Source organism: Argiope bruennichi, chromosome 6, assembly GCF_947563725.1.
Source record: "Argiope bruennichi chromosome 6, qqArgBrue1.1, whole genome shotgun sequence".
In the NCBI taxonomy this organism is placed as follows: Eukaryota; Metazoa; Arthropoda; class Arachnida; order Araneae; family Araneidae; genus Argiope; species Argiope bruennichi.
In genome coordinates, this window is record NC_079156.1 from 132285424 (window position 1) to 132296592 (window position 11169).

Genomic DNA, 11169 nt, shown 5'->3' on the forward strand with positions numbered 1-11169 from the left:
CTTATTTGATATTTGGCCAAGATTATGTAAATGAGCATATAACTTTTTATAATGTATTATTTCTGATTTCACACTACATTTATGTGAACTCTAGGTTGACTAATGATTATTTGGCTACATTTTTAAACTAAGTTTATTCTTGAAAAAAAAAATTGCTGCTATATTTACAGAAGAATGTCAAAATCTTTTTTTTAACCCTTTTTTCTTCCTATTTACAGGGTCCGACTTAGCCTAATTGAAGCCCGGGGCAAAAATTTGGGGGGGGGGGCTCTGTTTTTTTTGTCTTTAAAAAGCAATGTTAAAAAAATTTCATTAAAGAAGGAAACATAAAAGAAACTTTCTATTCGATTTGGGGGCCAGGCTCAACTGCCCCTGCCTTAGTCAGGCTCTGCCTATTTATCTTAATACACATACAGAAAAAAACATATGCTGCCCAACTAACTTTAAGTCTTGTCAACATAATCTTTAAACACAATTATTTTATTAATAAATAATGCCTATTATTTTCATCCAAATTTGAAGAAACAGTTTTACCTTGTAGATATTTCATTTATATTTTTGTCTCAAATGTGGTATAAAAATTATCTACTTAATTTTTCAGTTTACCTACTTTTATAAAGTATCTCAAACAAGAACCAAAAATTGTAAGCGATTTTAAAAACCTATTAAAAATTTAATTTTTACAACATAGCCCTGCGATTTTATCTAAAGGGAAGGGGAAGTGTAGTAAGATGCTTCATATTATATGGATTAATAATTTTTTTACTAAGAACTTTGTTATGTTCCAATAATTTTATCCAGTTTGATATTTTAAAATATTCATTAATCATTATGTCCTAATAATTTATTTATCTTTAACAAAGTTATCTGAAATGTGTTTAGCATTGTAAGATTCAATATCAGAATATTAGCGGCAGCTCAAAATAAATTATGAAGAAAATCTGTTATTCAATTTAACTTCCCACGCCCTACAAAACAAAAATATTGTGAATTTCTTATATACAAACAAATTATTATTAACATAAAAAAAATTTCTCAACCCCTGAAAAAAATTGGATTTATATGAAGATCTTATTTCACATTTCTTGATATCGGGGCGAGGGTATTATATGTTCCGGTTCCATTTACGTCCAAAATTTCATCTTCTGATAAAATAATTGCTTTAAGCTCGAGTGCGACATTACTGGTTGAAAATGGATATTTTCATAGATAATATGATCCTAATACTAACTAAACCTTGCAATTTATAAATTTTTTACATAACCTAAATGAAATGACTAAAATCTGCCTTCAGTAACTTACTGAATAATTATATCAGATCTGAAGTATTTTTAATGAAGTGAAGTAAACAAGACACGTCAAGTTTATTGCAATTTTGTTTTGAGTGAAAAGTTAGCGTAGCATAGTAGCGTAAGTTAACAACAATACGCTTCGACTTCAAGTCTGCATTGCTAATATAAACATTGAATTTCCTCGAGTTAAGTGTCATGAATTTCTCTTGAAATATAATTAATCTCTGGAGTTGAGGTAAGACTGTTTATTATGAAGTTTATCTTCGAAAAAGTTTAACTAATACCTTTGGAAAGCTCCGACTTTTTCACCGGCTTCTCATTTTTTATATCTTTAAAATCGACTTGGAACTTTTTTTTATATACGATTCATCAAATTCATGACTCTTTCAAAATTCATATAAAACTTGAATGCAACATTAATCCTAAAATTTTGATTTGAATATCGATTATATTTTGCAAGATTTTGTTTTCCCTCTTTTTGAATTGAATTTTGAATTTTTAGCTGCCGCATTTAAACAACAAATATAAAAGATTTTTTATAAGCTAGTAATTTTAAAGCTTCAATTCTTAAGTTAACATCAAGAATTTAGAGTATTGAATTTTCGGTACCTAAAATAACATTAGGGAAAATTTTGTAACACTAAATAAAAGTTCAAAAAATACCAGAAAGCTTTCTGGATTACATATTTGCTTATGTATGATGTTGTTGAAACAAATCATTAATTCATTCATCTTAGAATCTTCTCATGTTTAAAATTTAGAAATCCTTATGCAAATAACGATATTGGTTAATAAAATTATGAATAAAATAGTGAAAATTACATTGTTAGAATTACTCAAATTTTTACTGTGCTATTATTATGTTAATGTTTTTTTCTTCCCATATATAAATTGCTGTCAGCATTAAGTTGCTTCATTTTTTATTTTTTTTCATACCGGAATAAAATATAAGCTCAAGAAAATTGAATTTCATCTGAACTCTTTTTTTGTGTCAATTGCTGGCCATCGAATTATTATTTAACTGTTTCATATTTAATTAAGTTATTTTTTTACTTTTATGGTAAAATTTTAACATCTTAATATGACTTGTATAGTAAAATATTTATTTTACTGAAATTTTCAGGTTTATTCACATCTCACGATGTTGAATAAAGCATTAGGATTTGCTAATGAATTGCTTTTATCATTTACTGTCTTGGTAAGTATCTTCATTTCTTATTGTATTGTTATGTATGTTTCGAGAACCCTGTTGATGCTGAAAATAATGTTGTTTTCTTTATATAATAGCTTAACTCTATTAATGAATTGTGCCTTTTTAGTTTAAATTAAAAAGATGATTTTTAAAATTAAGCATGTAAAAGTGACACAATATATCATATGCTGATTTTATTTCTAGATTACCACTGCTGCTTGTAGTTTGAGTAATGATGCTTGCTTTGAGCTTGGACTTCGTAGGACTGATCTTCAATGCACATGGTGTGAGAAATTAGTTCAGTTCAATTTAGATGATATTTTAAAAGACAGCTGTCTTGAATGTTGTGCGTTAAAGGCTGAGAAGGAAGCTGTCAAAGTAAGTTTTCATTTTTCTTAAATTTATTGAAAAAAATTACATAATTATGACTTTATCTAGAAATTTCTTGTAATTGGCATATTTAAATTATTTTACTTAATGGCCTGAAATATTTTATTTGGGTTTTATCTTTATACTTTCTAGTAAAAAAAAAAAAAAATGTGTTTTTAAAGTAAAAACTGCAAAGAGAGAAGTAGTGTAATCAGCTTCAACATTATAATGAGTCACTGTACTTTTCATAATATGTAGAAGTAATGCAAATTCACAAACAACTTTTTTTGGAATCTGTCCAATGTGTATCTGAATGTAATAACTTTTAAATATGATTAATGAAATATAGTGTGCAGTTTGTATGTTCAAATTATTGATCTGTATTTAATTTTATACAAAATCTGTCAACATTAAGTCTTTTTTGTATAAAAATATGGTAATTTTAGAATACAAAAATTTGCCTGCTTATTGCTGTTCTACTTAATTAAAAATATTTGAATATATATTTGTGTGTACATCATTGTGACTGTAATTACAAATGAATTTTTCTAAAATATAATCTGAGAAATAATTGCTCAAAATAAACTACTTATGAAAGCGACATTAGTAGCTATCATTCACGAAAGAGATTATTTTGAACACGTTTATGAGATTTTTTTATTGATCCATTCAAAACTATCTGGTTGTTATCACATGAAGATAATTTTTTTTAAACCATAGGTTGTAAATGGCATTCTTTTCTGAAAGTATATTAAAAAATTCAGTGTAAAACTGATTTTTACTATTTTTGATAAAACTGATTATGTCACTTAAAAATAAAACTGTAGTTTATTTGATAAGTTCTGTGAATGAATGATCACTTGATGTGTTGCATATGTACATTATAAATTTGAAAAATCTTATATAATTACCTGTTATTCATTTTTTATTGTAAATTTTTATGGTGTGTTTGTATTAATCAGAGCTTTTATTACTATTGCAAGCTATTTTAAATAAGCAAAAAATTATTGTAGAATTTATATATAATTGGATTTTTCTTATTTATTATTTTTCACTGTATAGTGTGTTTTTTTTTTTTAAAGGTGTTTTTAAGAGAATGAGAAGTTGCAATTTTTTAACAGTAAAAAGTTATTTGTCAAAACAGAAAACTTGGTGGTGTTTTAACTCAAATTATTAGATTAAAAATGAATTTAAAATATTTGCTTGCAAATTGTTTAGTTCTATCATTTCAGTTTTTTTTATTCTTTTGATAGTTTAAAAGCAATTTTTGAAATTATTTTCAAGTTTCAATTTCCTGTGTTTAATATAATGATAATTTCAGCTGTTGTATTTTGAATTATTTCTATTCGGGCTAAATTAGTTAAGAATGGTATCTTATACTCTGTTTAATACATCATTCATTTTTAAGCACTCATTTCATTTTTTGAGTATATAATACCTGTGTGTATTGTATTAAGACTTTTTACACTTTTTCTGTTTGCAACATTTTTTTTTTTTCTTCACTTTAAATTTATGCTTAAAATTAAGTTAAAGTTGTTTTATTGCATCACATATTTTGTTATTTACATTAAAAACATGTTATTCTAACTAGTTTAATATTTCATTTTAGAAATATCCGCAAGCTCGACTTGAAGTTTGTGGATGAAAAATTGGGCACTACCCACAAATTCAAGGTAAGATACTGTTTTTAAATTTAAAGATTTTTTTTATATATCATTTTGTTTTATTTCTTGTAATTATTACAATATTTATTTTAAAATAAAAATATTTCTTTATATTTATTATGAAGTTTTTAAAATGCATATCAAAGCTTTTAAAAACATTTTTTTAATCACTCAAAATAATAATAAAAATTATGGTTTCTCTGAATAGCAAGCATTTTTAAATTGGGTGTGGGAGGGTAATTGGGATTGGTAACTATACCAATCCCAATTACCCTCCAAGCTAGATGAAACCTAACCATGGTGGAAGCTTAGTTAACTAGAAAGGAACCTTCTCTGAACCATTCTAGAGAAAGACAATAAACTTTTTTCTGTGAAGTTTTCTAAACTTTGCTTATTTTAGTTGAAATTGTGGTAAAAAAAAAAAAAAAAAGGTACAATTACAACTTTTTTAAATGTTGTTATTCATTTTTCATATCTGTTATTTGAAAGGTAAGTTGCTAAGTTATATATTTCTTATTCTGTAGAATATAATGATTTTGCAAGTTAAATTTAATTTTCATTCTTTGATTTGCTTCTTAGAAGCAGGATGATGCTCTTAATTAACTAAACTCAGTGGCACGACAACCCATGTGGCCCAAGGCCTACAATGCCCATACTGCTTTTTTGACCGAGGGCCCTGGGGAGCAAAGCATATGTCCCGCTTAGGTGGTCTACCTTTCGCTGAACTCCCAGTGTTAGTTCCAAAGCATGCTTGGTTCTCAGTTTATCAAACAAGGATGAAAAGCCGAATTGACTTTGCCCAGTCCGAGGATCAAGCCTCAAACCTGAGTGTTGGGAGTGCAACGTTCTACCACTATGCCACCAGGCTTCCAGAGCTCTTAACACTTTCATCGCTGTCAGCGATAAAAACTCCATGAAAAGACAAATATCAATATTCAAAAAGTAAATAATAAAAATAAAGGTATTCTTCAGATATATATTAGAAAGTTCAGCTTATCGAAACTAGTATAAGAGATAAATTTTAGCCCACAGAAACCTGTAATTGGAAGTATCTGAAAGATGAGATATCTCGTCTGTAGTGTTGAAAGTGTTAATTACCTCCGACAGTTTTCATCATGGGGTAGTTAGGAGCAAGCTGTCAATATAAAAACTATATTTTCATGGATTTTGCATAATATATTACATGATAGGAAATGATATCAAGTCTAAGAACAATGATAATGTCTCTTGTCTTGTCAATAATGAAATTTATTTTATCCTAATTTTTATTTAAAAGTTTCAATGTAAATCATATATGTTGTTTTTGAGAATTATAATATTAAATGAGACGTTGTAGGAAAAATTTATTTTTGTGAAAATGTATGAGTTTTTTTTTAGATAGTAGGGGAATTATTTGAAAAGCAAAGATGTAAATAAATATTAGGCCTACCTCCAAAGAAGTCAAATCCACCATTTTTGTACATTTTGTCCATTTATAATGCTCCCATTATTAGGGGAGGGGATTTCATTTTTTAATATCCAATTAGCATTTTCTACATTTAGGAGAAAAGGACAGCATTTTATGTTACAAGATTTTGTATTAACATACTCATTAAGCATGTTGTACTCAAATCAAATTTAGCATTAGAATGATAAATAATAGGGGATAACAAATCAAGTTGTGTTACCGACAATATCAACAAAGAGCATTTATTCCCTTTTGATATTTTTACTTTCCAAACATGCCTGACATTTCCTTTTTTCTTTAAGATTATTTTGTAGAAAGATAGTGGCCTCCTTTTTTGGACAATTTGTTATTTCATCATAGCTAATATTTTAGGAATTATATAGTAACGTTTAACATAGAGTATTATTTGTTTTTAACCTGATTACTCTGTACAAATTTTCAGCATTTGTGAGGAGTGAAGCCCCAAATGAATTCCCTGGTGTCTCTGTCAAATATGTACGAGGGGCTGATCCAGTCATAAAGCTGCTGGATGGAGATGGCAACACACAGGAAGAGCTCAGCATTCAAAAGTGGGACACTGACACCATTATAGAATTTCTCAGAGAGCATATGGAATAAAAGCTGTTTTGATCCATAAAAAATGAACATTATTTATTAAACTTTGTATTCAACTGTTTTTAATCAACAAACATCCTTGGAATTATGCATAGAGGCAAGCTTTCCTGAAAAGAATTTGGAGCTGCATACTTGTAAGTCAGATAATTAATGATGATTGTTCAATAAACTGTGTAAGCAGTTTGAGCAGTTGGATGTCAATATCTGATGAAAATAGGATGTAAATTTCCAATGCTTTTTTTTTAGTTGAGCGCTCTGTGTGTTTTTCCAAATATGTTTGTTTGCTTAAAAAGTGGAATTTCAATATTTGATTGTTATAATAAATATTTTTTACACAACCTGTTCATGTTTATTATATAGAAGTGATATAACATGAAAAATCCGTATACACTAGTGAAACAGTATTATCAAATCAACTGTGCAAACTTTGTAACTTCAAAATTAATGAGTAACAAATTATAAAAATCTGAAATGTTTTTAAAAAATTATATGAAATAGAATTTTTTCTGCCTATTTGTTTCAAATATGGGAACTTGTTAAAATATTCATCACTTTCTAGCTAAAAGTCGACCAGTTCTCTGCCCCTGATAAAATTGATAATATTAGGGAAAATATGCAAGTAAATATGTGAAATGAAGGTAAATGGGTTTTAAATCTATTTTCAAGCCTTGAAAAAAATTTAATTAACTGTTCTAGTAGTGTCTTAACCTTTTTATTCTTTCCTTACTATTGAAGCAGATAGCACCCTCTGTTTTGAAGATGTCATATTGATTCAGCTCTTAATTCAATCTATAATGCATTTGAAAAGTTCATGAATTCCATGAAATTTTTGTATTTTATCTGTAAACGTCTTGATTTTAATATTCAGTAATTTGATACATGATTGACATTTTTGCACAAGGATTTATTAATTAAGTTACTCCCATACCAAACTTCTTTTTTGCTAAAACATTTCTTCTATGTATGTAGAATTTAGTGCAATCTTTTATATGCAGGATACCCTGAAAGGTCTTTTGCAAACCTTAAGGATAGACCAAACATATTGAACCAATTTTTAAATAGAATGTGGAATTGGTTATTACTGAAGAGGGTTCTTATCAGAATTTGCATAAATAATGGCATGCAAAGCTTGTAATATTTCAAACAGCATGTCTTTTGAATACTTATTTTATGTATTCTAAAGGGTGTTGTCGATTTATGGTCTGGCTCTTCTCACATTTTGTCTTGTTGCATGCACTTATAATGATATTATTCATTCAACTGATTTTAATCTTGTAAATTTGTTTTCCATTAATTTTTTTTTTAATTTAATCAGTATATCCTTTCTTTTACTTAATTCATTGACAAACAGTCCCTTCTAGCAGACTTTTTACATTATTCCCATGGTCCTTGGAAACTCCTTGAATTTCATTCAATGAACTTAGGAAATCTGAAAATTATTTAATTTTTCACTATGTCCTTGAAAAATAAATAAAATATGTATCCATTATTATGAGCAGGGAGAAGAGAAAAACCAATCTGTTTAATTTTGCATTGAAAATGAAATTTGTGAAATGAGTACTCAGTTTATGTAAAATTAGCATTTAATGCTAGCCATCCCTTGGTGCTAACAGTAAGGGTACTTGCATTGTGATCTCGAAACCCACTTTGAATTGTAAGTATTGGCTTATTAACTTCAAGATGAGCATAGCGTGCATCCTTCATTTAAGCATTTAGGTTTAATAAGCAAAAAGGTAATGATGCATTTGAATGTGAATGTAAAAATATTTTATTTAAGTGTATCATTTGTGTTTTCATATCTAAAACATATAATTTTATAGTTGAATTTTCTTAAAAAGTCCTCAGAATATTTTTCCTTGTTAAGAAAGAACCTTGTTTTGGCTTTTTTTTAACCATATTCTGTTGTAAAAATGGCTGTTACTGCAAACTTGACCTGCATTTAAATTTTCTTTAGGACATGTTGCCTGAGGTGCAAAATACATTTGTGAAGCAATAATTTCTGATAAACAAAATTAATTAAATATGGAATTTGAAAAAGTAGATGAAATGTTTCAAATCGGTAGAATAATTTTTTGTCATTATAGTCAAATATGTTATTGCTTGTCATTATTAGAGAATCTGATAGGAACATGCTTTTTACTTTGTTGAATGTAATCATCGAAAAATTCGAACCCGAGATTGTCATAAACCTTCATGTTTCGGATCTCTCTTAGTCTGAAAATTACATTTTGGGAATTATATTTTTCCGTCGGTGAATATGATAACTCCAAAATATTTTGAGCTAGACGAATGAATTTGGTATGTGTACTGTATACTTCATTTGTAAAATTTTAAATGAAATCCATTCACTGGAAGTTTGACTGTCTACATATAAGTTAACACAATAACTATAAAACGTATAGACTTAGATGGATAAAATTTGGTGCATATATTTAGCATTTAAAATGTATATACATGTCAATTTTTGAACCAAATCCACCTACGAATTTGACACCTGTCAGTCTGCAAATTTGCATATCTTTAAACTCAAAAATTTAAATAAATCAAATTTGATATGTGATCTTGTTAAGTTATAGTTCTACATCATATTTTCGTTAGTAAAAAGATATTGAAATGTATATTCAATACCTTTTTATTGTACTATGTTTTGTATTTTTTTTTTTTTTTTTTTTTGTACTATGTTGTGAAGCACTAATAGTATTCAGAACTCTTGAAAATAAAAATCTGGACATTCGTGGCGTTCATGGCTTTTCCCATGCTCCACAGTTTTAAAGAGGGAAAGGGAAGTAACACTTTTACCAGAGCGTATGTAAGAAAGTTTAGGCGAGACCACTCTCTCTGGTTTCATTTTTTATGACCTTTATACAGCTCTTTTAGTATTGAAAAGTATAACTTAAAAAACCTTAGTCAGGTGTAAAACAGTATTTCAAGTTCATAGATATCTAATAAAATATTAAAATTCTTCTGAAATTGATAGCCGTGGTTACCTGGTGGTAAGTTCTCGGAATCGGAGGGCTTCAGGTTTGAGATCCAATTTCACCGAGAACTGTCATGTAAGCGGGCCTGGTGTGCGCTAAATAAGTCGGGACCAAACGTCCTCCCGCTGGTGTGGTGTGGAAGTTTGAAGTGAGAGGGTCTGCTTATGTGTCGTCTTCGTCTTTTGACCGCTGTACAAAATTACGAAATTCATCCCAAAATAGTCCCAGTGTTTCAAAACGAGACGTTAATATAGCTAAAACTAAAAAACTGGGTATTCTGTTATTAAGAAAATTGTTTTTACTGAAGTATAATTTTTTCATGACGTAATTAGATTTTAAGATTTATTTATGTAAAGGTAGAAATTAAAAGTCGCATGAATTATTTGATATTCTTAATACCTCGCCGTATCTTAAATCGTTAGAATATTTTAAGGACTCTTATGATAAAAGGATATTTTCTTTTGATGAATAGTGCCCATAGCTATAAATTTTTATGGAAAAAGAGCATGAGGAATATCATCTATCCAAATTTATTACATTTCTGTTTTCTCTTACGCAGCAAAATATATTGTATAAGAATAAAAAAATTCGCCCCCTAGCTTTTGATGAGTTTTCAGATTTCCTCGAGGGGAATTTTTAAAAAAATGGTCTGTTCGTAAATAACAGAAGAAACTAGACAAATGACATTTTGCATAGATTTTATTGCGAAAATTGGAAAGCTCAAATTTTAGACAAAATCTCGCACTAGGTGATTGCACATTGATTTGCCTGCGTAAACATGTGAATACAATAATTCAAAAATATAACAAAATAGATGAATTCCGTAAAATTGAATACTTATGTCAAAACTGAAAAAAAAAAAAAAAAAAAAAAGCTGATATGGTTAAATTCATAAATAGTGTGCATGTGAAGTCTAACTAGCTATAAAATATAAACTATGCTATTTAATTTGTAGTCTGGGATCAAAACTTTAAATTTATGCCAAATTTTGAACCCAATCACAAACAAGTTCAAGGCGCAAACTTCGTTTTCTCCAGTGTGCTCCTAACTCAAACAGAAACTTTTTCGTATTATGTATCTAGTGACCGCCATTGTGGGCTGTGATAGAATCACGGCTTCTGGGCCGGAGCTCCCAGATTCGAGACTCGGTTTCTTCCAGTCCCTTTGTGTATGCACGCCTGGCGCACGTCGTGCTCCAAACGCCCTTCATTGGCGCGGTGCTGTAGCCTAGAAAAGGCGGCCTCCTCATGATCTGAATGAATTTAAAATTATGAAATCCATACCAAAATAACCCTAGTGTTGCTTTCAAACTGGTCTTTAATATAATAAAACTAAATATAACTCTCCCGTTTGCTTATAAAAAAGTAAAACAAGCCTCCACTGGTTTGAGCTATCGTCTTTTATGTACAAAGGGCGGACATGCAAACAGAATTTCACAAAATAGTGCTTTTGGTGTTGGAGGTGCTCAGGGAATTGTGATATTCATCAAAATCTTGAGGCCGAATAGCTGATCACAATTTTTACGCACATTTTACAAATATAAAAAGTAATTAACGGGAATGGTCTCTCCAAAACTTTCTAACATATTCTCTAATAAAGGTGTTATCCCCCA

At 28.9% G+C, this 11169-nt stretch overlaps 1 protein-coding gene across 1 annotated transcript; it reads left to right on the forward strand.

The window, feature by feature from the left end:
* The first annotated feature begins 1364 nt into the window (after nucleotides 1–1364).
* LOC129973083 (selenoprotein F-like) lies at nucleotides 1365–6921 on the forward strand. The gene is made up of 5 exons (XM_056087459.1): nucleotides 1365–1527; nucleotides 2416–2490; nucleotides 2689–2862; nucleotides 4463–4526; nucleotides 6407–6921. Exons 2-5 carry the CDS (start codon nucleotides 2434–2436, stop codon nucleotides 6580–6582), a joined length of 471 nt encoding a protein of 156 aa, XP_055943434.1. The 5' UTR covers nucleotides 1365–1527; nucleotides 2416–2433; the 3' UTR covers nucleotides 6583–6921.
* The last annotated feature ends 4248 nt before the right edge of the window (nucleotides 6922–11169 follow it).